At 46.3% G+C, this 16,567-nt stretch overlaps 1 protein-coding gene across 1 annotated transcript in view; it reads left to right on the forward strand.

Moving 5' to 3' along the window:
* LOC141271945 (uncharacterized) overlaps nucleotides 1-11,270 on the forward strand; it is a 121,897-nt gene extending 110,627 nt beyond the window's left edge. Inside the window, exon 8 of the mRNA XM_073682191.1 lies at nucleotides 8,557-11,270. Coding sequence (XP_073538292.1) covers nucleotides 8,557-10,661 — 2,105 coding nt within the window. The 3' untranslated portion in view covers nucleotides 10,662-11,270. The remainder of the gene's footprint in view (nucleotides 1-8,556) is intronic.
* Nucleotides 11,271-16,567: the final 5,297 nt, after the last annotated feature.

Raw genomic sequence — 16,567 nt, forward strand, 5'->3', positions numbered from 1 at the left:
CTTTATATACTTATATCTTACTTGCTCGTTTAGTTACAGGGGTGTTCTTCACTGTATTCAGTCCGGCTTGTCGTCGCCCACTCAGTTTGAATTATGCCCCCCAGGATCCGCGCATGCACTTTGACGAGCGTCTCCCCACGCGTGCGCATTGAAGCTGTGTTCAGTTCCCATCTTTACTGACTGTGTGCACATGCACTCCCAATTGTGTGCACTGCTCATAGACTGTAATGCTCAGCTGCTCTGGCGCATGTGCACACAGTCAGTGAAGCTGGGAACTAAATACAGCATCACTGCTCATGCGCGAATCTCCAATGGACAATGCGCAAATACGACTTCAAAATACACATTGTGCAAGCGCGGATACTGGCATACACATTGCACAAGCATGGCTTACGCTACACCGTGCGCAAGCGTGGAATTTGAATGTGTATATTCATGTGACATCGCCGCAAATTCGGGGGCATAATTCAAATTCAGTGGGTGGCAACAAGCCGGACTGAATGCAGTGAAAAACACCCTATGACTAAACGAGCTAGTAAGATATAATTATATAAAATGGTTTTTGCAATTCATTATAGTGCCGATTTTCATGAAAAAAAGCATGTTAGTGATGCATATTGCATCACTAACAAGAACCTGGGGACAGGTTACATGCTCCAAATGACTTGACAGGTTTCCTTTAAGGGACTACTTCCCCAGCTGGAGGAATACAGATCTGATCCATTGACCATCACTGAAACCATGGAAAAATTTGGAGAAGCTAGGTTGGGACAATAAGGTCACCTGGCCACGTACCTCAATGGACTGTCAGATTCCTAAACTTGTCGTTGCCTCCTCTGTGGGTGGCTGCCAAAATCGGGGTGCCACTGGTGGGGATAGTTGGCCCTGGAAGCCCCGAAGTCTCAGGTGCTCTAATCCCAGCGAGCCAGCGGTGGAGTGAGACTCTGTAATTTGCACCATCTTGTGTATTCGCTGAGACTGTGCTGTATGTTATTGTCTGTTTATAGTTCAATAAAGTGTTGCCACAATGTTTTACCCTCATCCTGTGTTGTCTGAATAGTATTATGCCCACGGGGAATTAGTGTGGGCATTCAGTGGGATGAACCTTGGTCCGTGTGGTCTTTGTAAAGACAGCCGAGCCAGCGGATGAAAGCACCCACTGACCCTTGTGTCTACACAGGAGGGAACTACTGTAGCATTAGCATCCCTGCAAGCTTCCCATCCTCTGGCATGGACGCCGACTCACTCACCGCCCCGGCCCTCGTGCTGCGATTCTTCTACTTGCTGCTGCCTCTTGGGGTCTGCACACACCTGGCAGATCCTCAGGCACTACGCTTTAGGACAAAGCGCTCTGTCCCTTTCAGGTGCACGTGCACCTTAATTGCCCCCAGGAAGTGTCTGGGAGACACTTATTATTCAAGGCACCTCCACCTGTTAGGAGGTGCCTGAGCAACGTATTCACTCTGCTTGTTTGCATACTTGCTAGTCCTCAGGTCTCCTGTTCTAGTATATCTTCCAGTACCTGCCATGCCTGTCTGTATGCCAGTCGTACCTGCCTGCAACTGCCGTGCCTGCTTTACAGCCGTACCTGCCATGCCCACCTGTATACCAGCCGTACTTGCCTGTACCAGCCGTTCGTGCCAGCACCTGCCTGGTCTTTCAGTATACCTGCCTGTACCATCCTAGCCTTCCCATTCATTGCCGGTCCAGCTTCCTGCCCTTTTGGGGGTCAGTTGTTGTGTGTCCGAGGTCCATCTTGGAGTAGCACCTGACGTCAGTCTGGAGCCAAATCTAACCACACCTTCATGGGCTCCAGCGAAGAGTCTGTTGTTCGCCTAGTCACGCCCCTCCAGGCCATCCTCAGTCCACGGCACAGTGGTTCCACCACCATTCCCGTTACAGCACTAAATAAATAGCAAGATTGCATTAAAATAATATAGGGTTCTCAGTTAACATAACTTTTGATAAAAAATAAATAAAAGCCATCCCACCACATCAAGTTGACCCTATTCGGGACGTCACTAACCTCTAATATTAAAACTGTATCATATGTCAAGTGACATAATGTGAATAAGGGCAGAGAAGGACTGAGACCCGACTAATGAACACCCGATCATGGAGGGCTAGTGAGGGCGATTTTACAGTGTGAATGGTTATTTGAAGCCATCATACTGACTGGAAGGTTGTAGGGGCCGTTCTACTGAATGGAGGCCCATTATACTGCATAAAGGGCTGTGTGGTGATCACAGTTGGGGCATCATACTATGTTGAGGTCACCATACTTTGCGGAGAGAGGGTTGAGGGGGAGGGTGATACAGTAGGGTCATCATACCGTGTGTGTGGAGTGTACTGTGGAAAAATTCACTGTGGGGGTATTATACTGTGTTTCGGAGGGGGCAGTTTAGTTGGCATCATACTTTATGGCAGCAATGAAAGGGCAATCTAGGGGCTTCAATAAGAGGAAAAATACTTTTTAAGGGCTGAAAAATGGTGAAATATGCTCTTCTGTGATCCCGCCGAATGTTATGTCTTTTTTTTTTATTGGGGAAGGCAAGCCGAACTGGAACTTCTGCTGTGTGGCTCCATGATTTCTATGTGCGCCTTTGCTTCATACATGATATTACTGTTCTCCTATCCATCTTACTCTGCTAAAATGCATGTAGGGAAAGAATAAGACTATGTACACACACCTTTTTTTCTGCTGCTAACTTTTCTCTGGCAGGAAAACAGCTGCGTTAAAAATGCAGGTTTTGGTGTGTTTTTTGTTGCATTTTTGCTGCCTTTTTTTGACCACCCAGTACTTCCTATGGGTGAAAAAACGCTGCAAAACGCAGGTACGTTTTTTGCTGCAAAAATACTGAAAGACATGACATGCTCTATTTTCCAAAAACACAACCATGTCACAAAATCCGCAGCAAAAAAAGCAACGTGTGAACAGAGAATTCTGGTTTCTCATAGACTTTGCTGGTACTGCAAAACACATCTGAAAATTTGCATAAAAATCTGCAGCAAAATACGCTGAAAAGCCCTATGTGTGTGAACATAGCCTAAGACGAACAGAAGTTGACTCAAAAGTCCCTTTATGTGTCTTTCCTGGGAACACAGTGATCACAGGCACACTGAAACATGAAACAATGAAGATTCTGGCTTCAGCAAAGAGTTGGAAATCAGAGCTGAAATTCATGGTGGTCTAACATGACATACCTAAGTGTAGCACCCTGAGGGCTCGGCTGCTACAGGGGTATTGCACCTCGAACCAGAGGTGTGGTATTCCACTCCCGGGTAAGGATGGAGTATGGACCAGGGCTCAGTAAGCTGCATGCACCACACACACCCCATTTCCGAGGGACAGGTCAACGGTGCTCCCACTAGACAGAAGTGCAGGCATGACAGCATCTGTCCCTGGCTCGAGTGGGGCGGGGGGTTGAATACCCAGTGGTGTAGGAGCAGATAGGGGTGGGTTTCTGGGCATAGGTAGGAGCCCATTGGTTGCTAGTCACCTGGGCTCGGGTGTTAGAAGGAGGTATATAAGGTGGGCACCATCTTAGAAGTTCAGACAGTAAGAGTGAGAGGAGAAGACAGGAAGCAGAGCCTCTGCATGGGCTCTGCTCCGCAGGCAGGCCTTGTCAGAAGGCTGGAGCCTGAGAGAGAGAAGAAAGAACAGAAAGGAAAGTAAGAAAGGAACTGGAACAGAGGAGAAAGGAAGCAAGGAACACAGAGAAAGGCCCAGAGACACGAGGACAGAAGGAACCCCATATGCCCAGGAGATACAGGGTGAAGGGTTGGCAGAACAGGGTACCGGAACCCAAATTGGTGGAGGCAACAGATTCCTCAGCCAAAGACCGGAGGTTGTTACCACATCTTGGTGCGACCCCTCACTACATCCACCAGGAAAGCATACCGCATAGGGTCAGGGAAACCGGAGATAGGTTTCGCCAAGAGAAGGCCCGAGGGAGCTGGACAAAGGTGGGTCACTGGTGGGGACGGCCAGAGAAAGGAAAGGAAGGGAGCCCTGTGCCACGCTCTGGAATTGCCTGGGAGTTGGTCGAGCCCCTTGCCTGGTGAACGCAGCACTTCTCAGGCGGTCCCTCATGTGCACAAGTGACCAGAATAACAACTGTGAGTAAAGCATTGGAAACTGCAATTACAAGTCTCTGTGTTTCATCGCCCCACCAGCACCATTAGGACTGGGACGTTCACACCATCACTACCATCATTCACTCTAGCTGCCCTGAGGCAATACTTCTCCCGTGGGGAGTCATCCCATTCTTGGCTGCGCATACAACATCAGCCTCAGCGGTCTGCAGCGCAGCGGCGGTCCCCCACTGACCGCAATCCACGGGTGGCGTAGTCGGACAATTACAATACCAATAGACAGCCACTGGTTTGACCGCCCTGGGAACGGACCGGGTCACCGCCACGGAGAACTACAACCCCCAGCGATCCGGCTCCGGGTATCCCCCTGCACAGCACAGGCCCAGGGGGCGCGTCAACTTTGGCGTAGTCGGCAGGATCTTTACCAACCCGCCACAAGCGGGTATTGCGTGCCTGAAGAAGATAGTACATGTACCTTGAAAAGAAGTCTCCCGCCATTTCCAGAAGTTTCCCGCCGTCCGGAGTCGTTTCCCGCCATCCGAAGCCGATTCCCGCCATCAGACGCCATCTTGGACCGTTTCCCGCCATCTTCATCCGTTTTTCCCGCCCTGGCAGAGCGGACGCCATTATGTGCGCACCAAAAGACAGCAGGAAGCCACCTCCCATCGTAGGCCAGGTCCCAGAATGGCGCCAAAGAAGGAGCCCGCCCCCACCAGCCATGAATGCAGCAGTGGAGATGTCCATCAACGTGGGGGGGCTGCCCCTAAAGGTGATTGTCAGCAGATGCCCCCAAGACCACCCCCATGGGGGCGGATAGGAAAGAAAACTGTGGGGTCGGGTGCGGCCTGGATCAGTCTGGACCTGCTGCACCCGGAGATGGAGGGAGCAGAGAACTCCTCCAGCACCCTGGCCCGCAGCCTGCTGCAAGCTGAGCCACCCTGCAGCCTGACAGAGTTGCTAGCCCAGCTGCCCAGGGACCCGGACAGTGCACGCGCAGCGCTGGAAGACCTGAACAGGAGGATGGTCCGGGCGCAGCGGGATGTGTTTGCCCGGTGGAGAGAGGAGATGGCCCGGCAGCACGAAGGCAGCCAGCGGAGGACCCCGCCGGGACCGGGCAGCGCGCTTACCGCTGGGCGCGGAGAAGAGGGACCGGCAGCTGCAGACGACGCCGCGGAGGAGGCCACGGAGACCGAGGCAGGTAATGGGGATGCCACCACCCCAAGCCCTGGGAACACCAGCCTGCCCTCACCCTCCACTGCGGGACCCGAAGCCCCGGGGACCGTACCTGACATCATGCCTCCACCGCCGCCAGCTAGGCCTCAGGCTGCAAACGTCACTGTCACGCCCTGCCCCGCGCTGTGCCCTCTGAACCCGGGCGCCGTAAAGCGGGAGACGTCACAGGCCAGGACGCAAGGCCCAGCACACCCGGGCGCCGCTACCTCACCAGCACCCCCTACCTTGGCGGTGCCACCCCTGGGTGCGGACCTGTACGCCCAATATACCAGCCCGGACGGGCTGCCCTTTGAGTGGCCACCGGAGTTTGCCAACCCCCGTCTCCGGAGAGAACAACCCCTGAGCGAGCCTCTGATCCCGGCCCCGGAGCCTGCCAACATCGCTCCACCCCTGCCGGAGGATGCCCAGTTTGCATGGGACCCCACCGGCGAGAATCTCATGGGGTTCACCCAGGAGACCCGGGCGGAAGCAGCCCAGCGCCTGGATTGCTGCCGTCAGCAGCTGGCCACCTATGAAAGGGAGCGGCGGCAGAGGCGCATCAGGGAGGAGCGACTCCAGGCCAGGAGCGCGGAACAGAAGAGGAAGGCCCGACAAGACGCCCACGCCATCCGCGGTCCCAGAGCCACCGGGACCGTAGTAAAATTCCAGCTAGAGCATGGCTGGGGCTTCATCAGAGACCCGGAGGCTGACACCGACGTCTTCGTCACCAGGAGAGACGTGGAAAGCCACTTGCCAGAGGGACACCACGGCCGTGACCTGTACCCCGGTGACTTGGTCACTTACACCCGGCACAAGGGCGCAAAGGGACTGTACGCCCTCCATGTCCACCGTCTAACAGAGGAGGAGCTGCGGTACCGCCCAGACATGGACTACCCTGAGGATCCGGACGGACCTGAAGACTACCCGGAAGAGCGAGGAGGACACCGTTACCAGTAAACGGTAAAATGGAACTGTTCCTGTTTTTGAAAGTGTGGTCCCCGTTGGGACAAATAGTAAACTGTTGACTGTGTTTAAAAGTTGCCCCTAATCCCTAACCAGGCTGAGGACTGTGAGCAGCCATTCTCCTATCCCCACTGGCCGAGGACTGAGAGCGGCCAACCCCTTGTAAATAGTTGCGATTCTTAAAGCGCCCCCTACTGGTTTTATACAAAAACCGCAACGTCTACCGCAAGATTAAATGACTGTTGCACCTTTAAGAGAAAGTGAACACCTGGTCACAAGTTGCACAGCGGCCAGAGCTCAAGAATCTGTTTGAAAATGTTTTACTTGAAAATATCTCATGTGAAGAAGTTTAAAATGCTGCTAAAATAGTAATGCAAAAGTTTTATATAGTATTTTATAAAAGAGTTCCGGTGGCATTAGTAAAATGTTTTATACCTGTAACGTTAAAAAGAGAAGAATACCTCCCATAAAGGAATGAGTTTTTGGTTAATGTCTTATATGCGAATGCATTCTAAAAAAATGTTGTATGTTGAAAATTGTTTTGCTCTTTTCCAGCCCGAGGACGTGTTGTGGTTTACCAGGGGGGAATGTAGCACCCCGAGGGCTCGGCTGCTACAGGGGTATTGCACCTCGAACCAGAGGTGTGGTATTCCACTCCCGGGTAAGGATGGAGTGTGGACTAGGGCTCAGTAAGCTGCATGCACCACACACACCCCATTTCCGAGGGACAGGTCAACGGTGCTCCCACTAGACAGAAGTGCAGGCACGACAGCATCTGTCCCTGGCTGGAGTGGGGCGGGGGGTGGAATACCCAGTGGTGTAGGAGCAGATAGGGGTGGGTTTCTGGGCATAGGTAGGAGCCCATTGGTTGCTAGTCACCTGGGCTCGGGTGTTAGAAGGAGGTATATAAGGTGGGCACCATCTTAGAAGTTCAGACAGTAAGAGTGAGAGGAGAAGACAGGAAGCAGAGCCTCTGCATGGGCTCTGCTCCGCAGGCAGGCCTTGTCAGAAGGCTGGAGCCTGAGAGAGAGAAGAAAGAACAGAAAGGAAAGTATGAAAGGAACTGGAACAGAGGAGAAAGGAAGCAAGGAACACAGAGAAAGGCCCAGAGACACGAGGACAGAAGGAACCCCATATGCCCAGGAGATACAGGGTACCGGAACCCAAATTGGTGGAGGCAACAGATTCCTCAGCCAAAGACCGGAGGTTGTTACCACATCTTGGTGCGACCCCTCACTACATCCACCAGGAAAGCATACCGCATAGGGTCAGGGAAACCGGAGATAGGTTTCGCCAAGAGAAGGCCCGAGGGAGCTGGACAAAGGTGGGTCACTGGTGGGGACGGCCAGAGAAAGGAAAGGAAGGGAGCCCTGTGCCACGCTCTGGAATTGCCTGGTAGTTGGTCGAGCCCCTTGCCTGGTGAACACAGCACGGCTCAGGCGGTCCCTCATGTGCACAAGTGACCAGAATAACAACTGTGAGTAAAGCATTGGAAACTGCAATTACAAGTCTCTGTGTTTCATCGCCGCACCAGCACCATTAGGACTGGGACGTTCACACCATCACTACCATCATTCACTCTAGCTGCCCTGAGGCAATACTTCTCCCGTGGGGAGTCATCCCATTCTTGGCTGCGCATACAACATCAGCCTCAGCGGTCTGCAGCGCAGCGGCGGTCCCCCACTGACCGCAATCCACGGGTGGCGTAGTCGGACAATTACAATACCAATAGACTGCCACTGGTTTGACCGCCCTGGGCACGGACCGGGTCACCGCCACGGAGAACTACAACCCCCAGCGATCCGGCTCCGGGTATCCCCCTGCACAGCACAGGCCCAGGGGGCGCGTCATAAGTCTTTGCGCTGAGATTCTATTGTTGGATAGTGATTTGTTTTGTGATTAGTGCTCACACTTCTTACATAGCTGTTGGACAAATGCTTGTTGGGCGAACAGTTACCTCCCTCAACTTCACCATGCACATAATTTTGGTTTTGAATCAAGTCTTTACCAGACATCTCTTGTGGCTTATTTTCCGTGAGAACAAAATAATAGGAAATTCATTATATTCTATTGATACACGCTAGAAGTATAGTCCATTCTCCCCAAATTGCAGAGTTTGGGGGATTTTCCTCCAATGTAGCTGAGACTTTAGGTTAGGTACTAATAGGAAATTTGCTACATGTTTTGCAATTGATATTGAAATTTTACTTTAGAAATGTTATTTAACAAATTATTATTTTATGTGCTAAAATTTAAAAAAGTAATACCAGATTTTTTTCTTGGCAGAAGACTATGCTAGAAGCTCAGAAGGACATCTGATATCTTCAGATTTTATAACAGATGATCGTGGTATGATAGAAGATGTGCATGAAATGAATTTATTCCTTCCAGCTATACCTTCAACCCTTCAAAGCAAAGATTTGTCATCTGATAATTTTCAACAAGTCCTATCTACTAATTCATTACATACTGTTAATCAAAATAATCATCACCAAAGCAGTGTTGAAAATGAAAAAAATTACAAAGAAGAAAGCCCATTTTCATGTTCAGAATGTGGCAGACATTTTAAATTTAAATCAAATCTTGTGAAACATGAGAGAATTCACACCAGGGAGAGGCCATTTCCATGTTCAGAATGTAGTAAATGTTTTACCCAGCATTCAGTTCTTGTTAGGCATCAGAGAATTCACACAGGGGAGAAGCCATTTTCATGTTCAGAATGTGGAAAATGTTTTGGCCAAAAATCTCATCTTACTGCGCATCAGAGAACTCACACAGGGGAGAAGCCATTTTCATGTTCAGAATGTGGGAAATGTTTTGGCCACAAATCACATCTTATTGTGCATCAAAGAATTCACACAGAGGAAAAGTCATTTTTATGTTCGGAATGTGGGAAATGTTTTGGGTACAAATCAGATCTTTTTGCACATCAGAAAATTCATTCAGTGGAGAGGCCATTTCCATGTTCAGAATGTGGCAGACGTTTTAAAATTAAATCAAAGCTTGTGAAACATGAGATAATTCACACCGGGGAGAGGCCATTTCCATGTTCAAAATGTAGTAAATGTTTTAACCAGCATTCAGTTCTCATTAGGCATCAGAGAATTCACACAGGGGAGAAGCCATTTTTATGTTCAGAATGTGGAAAATGTTTTGGCCAAAAATCACATCTTACTGCGCATCAGAGAATTCACACAGGGGAGAAGCCATTTATATGTTTCGAATGTGGGAAATGTTTTGGCTACAAATCAGATCTTATTGCACATCAGAAAATTCACTCAGTGGAGAGGCCTTTTCCATGTTCAGAATGCAGTAAATATTTTAACAAACATGTAGATCTTGTTAGTCATCAGAGAATTCACACAGGGGAGAAGCCATTTTCATGTTCGGAATGTGGAAAATGTTTTACTGATAAGTCTGGTCTCAGTAAACATAAGAGAAATCACATACAGGATAAGCCCTTTTCATGTTCAGAATGTGGGAAATGTTTTGGCCACAACTCACATCTTATTGCCCATCAGAAAATTCACTCAGGGGAGAAGCCATTTTCATGTTCAGAATGTGGGAAATGTTTTGCCCACAATTCACATCTTATTGTGCATCAGAAAATTCACACAGGGGAGAAGCCATTTTCATGTTCAGAATGTGGGAAATGTTTTCATCAGAATTCAGTTCTTGTTAGGCATCAGAGAATTCACACCGGGGAGAAGCCATTTTCATGTTCAGAATGTGGAAAAAAATTTCATCAGAATTCAGTTCTTGTTAGGCATCAGAGAATTCACACCGGGGAGAAGCCATTTTCATGTTCAGAATGTGGAAAATGTTTTGGCCAAAAATCACATCTTATTGCGCATCTGAGAATTCACACAGGGGAGAAGCCATTTTCATGTCCAGAATGTGGAAAATATTTTACTGATAAGTCGAGTCTCAGTAAACATAAGAGAAATCACATACAGGATAAGCCCTTTTCATGTTCAGAATGTGGGAAATGTTTTTGCCACAACTCACATCTTATTGCGCATCAGAAAATTCACTCAGAGGAGAAGCCCTTTTCATGTTCAGAATGTGGGAAATGGTTTGCCTACAATTCACATCTTATTGTGCATCAGAAAATTCACACAGGGGAGAAGCCATTTTCATGTTCAGAATGTGGGAAATGTTTTGGCCATAAACAACATCTTACAGCGCATCAGAGAATTCACTCAGGGGAGAAGCCATTTTCATGTTCAGAATGTGGAAAATGTTTTCATCAGAATTCAGTTCTTGTTCGGCATCAGAGAATTCACACCGGGGAGAAGCCATTTTCATGTTCAGAATGTGGAAAATGTTTTGGCCAAAAATCAAATCTTATTACGCATCAGAGAATTCACTTAGGGGAGAAGCCATTTTAATGTTAGAATGTGACAGATGTTTTACAAATAAAGCAAATCTTGTTATACATGAAAGAATTCACACAGGTGAGAAGCCATTTCCATGTTCAGAATGTGGGAAATCTTTCAATTGAAAATCATATCTTGTCAATCATCAAAAGACTCACACAAATGAGAAGCAATTTTCATGTTCAGATTGTGGGAAATGTTTTAAACTGAAATCTTCCCTTGTTTCTCATCAGAGAATTCACATAAGGGCAAAGTCCTTTTAATCTTCTGAACGTAGGAAACATTTTGGTGTAAATTTTATTTTCTTGTACATCAAAGAACTCACCGATTGAAGAAGTCATTTTCTTGTTCACATTGCATTTGAAAAAAAGCATTGTTCAGAAATCAAATCTTATTGGGAATCAAAAACCTCATACAGGGGAGAAACCATTTTCATGCTCCAAGTAAATATTCAAAGAAATCAAATCTTGTTAAAAACCAAACAGGGAAAAAGGTTATTTTAATGTACTGTGTGCAGTAAATGGTTTAACTAAATACACTGCTCAAAAAAATAAAGGGAACACTCAAATAACACATCCTAGATCTGAATGAATGAAATATTCTCATTGAATACTTTGTTCTGTACAAAGTTGAATGTGCTGACAACAAAATCACACAAAAATCATCAATGGAAATCAAATTTATTAACCAATGGAGGCCTGGATTTGGAGTCACCCCCAAAATTAAAGTGGAAAAACACACTACAGGCTGATCCAACTTTGATGTAATGTCTTTAAAACAAGTCAAAATGAGGCTCAGTATTGTGTGTGGCCTCCATGTGCCTGTATGGCACATCAATGCGAGCTATGGCAAGAAGGTTTACTGTGTCTGTCAGCGTAGTGTCCAGGGGCTGGAGGCGCTACCAGCAATCAGGCCAGTACACCAGGAGACGTGGAAGGGGCCGTAGGAGAGCAACAACCCAGCAGCAGGACCGCTACCTCCTCCTTTGTCAAAGGAGGAACAGGAGGAGCACTGCCAGAACCCTGCAAAATGACCTCCAGCAGGCCATAAATGTGCATGTGTCTGCACAAACGGTTAGAAACTGACTCCATGAGGGTGGTATGAGGGCCCGACGTCCACAGATGGGGGTTGTGCTCACAGCCCAATACCGTGCAGGACGTTTGGCATTTGCCACAGAACACCAGGATTGGCAAAGTCGCCACTGGCGCCCTGTGTTCTTCACAGATGAAAGCAGGTTCACACTGAGCACATGTGACAGAGTCTGGAGAAGCCGTGGAGAGCGATCCTCTGCCTGCAACATCCTTCAGCATGACCGGTTTGGCAGTGGGTCAGTAATGGTGTGGGGTGGCATTTCTTTGGAGGGCCGCACAGCCCTCCATGTGCCCGCCATAGGTAGCCTGACTGCCATTAGGTACCGAGATGAGATCCTCAGACCCCTTGTGAGACCATATGCTGGTGCGGTTGGCCCTGGGTTCCTCCTAATGCAGGACAATGCCAGACCTCATGTGGCTGGAGTGTGTCAGCAGTTCCTGCAAGATGAAGGCATTGAAGCTATGGACTGGCCCGCCCGTTCCCGAGACCTGAATCCGATTGAGCACATCTGGGACATTATGTCTCACTCCATCCACCAACATCACGTTGCACCACAGACTGTGCAGGAGTTGGCGGATGCTTTAGTCCATTTCTGGGAGGAGATCCCACAGGAGACCATCCGCAACCTCATCAGGAGCATGCCCAGGGGATGTAGGGAGGTCATACAGGCACGTGGAGGCCACACACAATTCTGAGCCTCATTTTGACTTGTTTTAAGGACATTACATCAAAGTTGGATCAGCCTGTAGTGTGTTTTTCCACTTTAATTTTGGGGGTGACTCCAAATCCAGGCTTCCTATAGTTAATAAATTTGATTTCTATTGATGATTTTTGTGTGATTTTGTTGTCAGCACATTCAACTTTGTACAGAACAAAGTATTCAATGAGAATATTTCATTCATTCCAATCTAGAATGTGTTGTGTTCCCTTCATTTTTTTGAGCAGTGTATATATTTTTAAGTCATTACCTTTAAAAATGATACAAGAGAAAATACAACATTGCATTAAAGTCCATAGGTCATCAAAATATGTACTAATTGGTGAGGACTATTTCAGCAGAGCTTGGTTTATCTGACATTATACAGTGGCTTTAAAAACTCCATTTCTAGCTTAAAATTCTGCTTCTTGTGGAAAATGGCCACTAATCTTTGACCATTATCAAAATTGCACTGGCTTCAGTGGCACAAAAGCTTAACATCTTTACAAGGAAGCAGACTCAAAAAGATACCAGCAGCTCCTGTGTTCCTGGTGAAGCCTTGGAAACGTTGGAAGATGATTTGCGAAAACCACTTTTCAGCAACTCTCTATACAGCGTCTCATATCCATCACTGCCTACCGGACTGCACCATCATCCACAATGTATCTGTACTCTGCACACCCATATACATTAATTCTTGATCGCAATGCAAGTCATATTGTTAATTGGGGAAATGTGATTTGAATATTTGTGAAATGTTTTCTTTAGGCAGTTGTTTTTGTATGTTTTATTAGAATGGCACCAGATGAAAGTTCCAGAATCATCTGCTTTATCCACTGTATCCTCGTTTCCTTATTTTTTTAAGCCAGGCTGGCTAATCCAAAGAGGAGCCGCAGATTCTGGCAAGTAAAAGGCAGTTTTCAAGGCTCCCATCCAAAGACCACAAAATACTGACCTGACCCCTGAACCTTATTAGCTCATCTCAACTCTTAGTCACAATGGCCACAAATTGTTGAGCAGTACATTCATGGCCAAACGTTTGTAGACTGACAAATTTTGGTTTTTACAATATTTCTGCTTCACTCTTTTTATCGTTATTTAAGTACATTTATAACAATTTCAGTTTTTTACCTTTTATTAACAAATGCATTTAAGTTTATGTAATGACTCAATATTTACAGTGTTGACCCTTATTTTTCAGAGTTCTACAAAAAATTTTCACAGATTCTGAGTCAAATCCTGACTGATGGTAATTTATTCTTGTCTAATCACTGCTTGGAGTTAATCACAATTTCTGTGTTTTTGTTTGTCCACCCGCTTTTTGAGGACTGACCACAGTTTCTCAATGGGATTGAGATCTGGAGTAGCTATTGGCCATGGACCCTGTGGTGAGGCCAGGGACTGGAAATTCATATTCCCAGTTATTTCATATTCCCAGTTATGAAGGTCTCAGCAGGAATGCTAGTCTGTCTGACTTCAAAGGACCCCAGAGGACAAAGTATTTACATCAGCATTTGTTTCCCTTCCATACATCAACCCCTGGGAGCCTCCGTTCACACCAGGGTGACAAGCCAGGAGAGAATTGAATACAGGTCAGCTAGGATATATACCTTTGTAGTGCAAACGCCTATTCCTGACAAGAGTATGGGAGAGCTAATTGAATCATGGCAATGAAGAATAGCTAATTGAATACCTCTGAAGTCAGGGGAAGCCCCTGTGTTAGATCAATTAACATGTGCACATTACAATGAGTATATTGCTGGGAAATGGATTATGAAATGTCTGATAGAAGGGAAGAGGAGATTACATGTAAATCGCCTATTTTCTGCCCTGCCCAAGTTGCGAATAAATGTGTCCCTCTGTGAGAGAGGAGGGGTCTTCTGTTGAGGGTCACCTGTCGCTACAGATGGGCAGAAAGACACAAGGTACCGCCCTGGACCCATGACGGCACCCTTCCTGCCGGGTCCAGAGACCTTTGATGAAAGTGTGGTATATTCACTTTTATTCCTTTTAATTTTAATGTATCGTATTACTGCTTCCTTACTGTATTTGTCTGACTACTTTATACATATATATCTTGTAACCGCTTGTATATACTGTACCTAGCATTGCTCTTTTGAGTAAATAAATATATAAAATTTATAATCTCGCACATTATCCTAAACCCGGAACTCACGGAAGTTGTGAGGAAGGATCAGGGGGCATGTGGCGCCGATCGGTTTGTGACAGACCCATATTGGCAATGTCTAGTTCAATGCACCACTTTTGCCGTGCCATCATGCTGGAAAAAGCATTGTTCATCACCAAATTGCTACTGGATGTTTGGGAGAAGTTGTTCTTGGAGGATGTTTAGATGTATTCTTTATTCATGGCAGTGTTCTTGGCAAATTGTGAGTGAGGCCACTCCATGAATCCATGAATGAAAAGTCCCCACACATGAATGGTCTCAGGAGGCTTTACAGTTGGCATGACACGGGACTTTTGGTAGAGCTCAACTTTTCTTTTTCAGACAACCATTCTTTCGGATGGCTTCATTATGGGCCACAGTGCAGCAGTTTGGGTTCGTATTCTGGGACTAGCAGTGCTGTTCACGCAGGGATCTTATTCCTGAATTGGTCTTCTAATTAACTGCCTTTTATGAGCCTTTGGATGAGGTGAGGCTCATACTATTTAAACATCTAGCTGCCTGTAGTGGCCAGTTATAAGTTCCCTTACTCAGATTCACATGTGTTTTTTTGCCACTGCCCGGCTTATTGATTTCTATTTCTGATCTTGGCCTTTGTTTAGATCTGTTGACCCCTGCTTAAGTCCAGATCCTTATACAAGGTTTAAATGGTGAAGGCCCCCTGAGGTCTTCTAGATGGAGTGGCTAGCACGAAGCCTGTCTGTGTTAGCCTTATTAAATGCTGCCAGGATACCAAATACCCCGTCACAGCGGACAATTCAGGGCACTGTGCATCATCATTTTTTACTAAATGGATATGATTGTGGTACTTGCAAAATAATTTGTGTTCCAGTATTGCCTATTTTTTTTATTCTCCCATAGCCCAATATGCAACACAAGCACCAAGAATTTTATCATCTCTGCTAATTCGATGGTGGCTCCTCTATGAGGGGTTTTAGGTAACATAAATGTATAAATTAATCTGGATCAGTACAGCACTGCATTCCGAAAACCATAATGTTAATTAGTTAATGAAAAATATTTAGATTTGAGAGTCCTCAGTTGTTGATACAAAAATATTTAGATTTCAACCATTTAGGTATCTACTGGCTAACACGGTACAAGAATATATATTTTCTCTATATCAAATTAGTTAATGAACAAAGTCGCATGAGGGCTTATTTTTGGGGGTGACAAGTTCAGGTTTAGTTATGTGGATTCTTTTAGGGTGAGGATTAGGAAAAAAAATAGCAACATTGCGCCCGATTCATTAGGACTGGCGTTTTGTACAGACATAATGAAAGAAGTGCATCTTGCAACTGTCATGACATGAGTCAATGTACATTTCGGTCATAATTTATGCCACCCTTGTGGCATCAATGATGATGAATTTGTCGGGCACACTTGGTCATGCCCATTTTTCAAAAAGTTGAAGGAGCTGGATTGGACAGGTGTAAAAATGCGTAAAGTTCCTGTATAAAGTTCTTGATGAATCTGACATATTGTTTTTTTTTTGGTCTCTATTTATACTCAAAAAATCTATAAAGCAATGACGGCACGTTGTTGGGCTTAGTAAGCGCCGGTAGCACCAAGGATGATTGATTTAGAAAACCTGTTACAATGGAGGACCACACTGGACATTCATCCAGGGCAGAACTAATCAAATTGCTCATCTCAAATGTATAGTATGTGCCCACTATGCAGATTTGAAGCAGAAATTTCCTGAGCGATTTTTTTCCTCTCCCTGGCAGAAAAAAAGCATCCATTTTTACATGCGATTATGCATGCGTTTTTTCAAGTGGTTTTCCAAGTGATTTTGAGCATCACTCAAATGCATTTGGAAAAGTGCTTGACAATATAAGTTGGTCACACCATATAAATCCATGCAACTGGCATGGATTTATATTGTGTGACCTACTTATGAGGAGAGTTCTGCTTTCAAATGGTGCATCTATACTTAAAAAA

Source organism: Phyllobates terribilis, unplaced genomic scaffold (assembly GCF_046119375.1).
Source record: "Phyllobates terribilis strain yellow unplaced genomic scaffold, ASM4611937v1 Scaffold_5__5_contigs__length_657084704, whole genome shotgun sequence".
NCBI classification, from domain to species: domain Eukaryota; kingdom Metazoa; phylum Chordata; class Amphibia; order Anura; family Dendrobatidae; genus Phyllobates; species Phyllobates terribilis.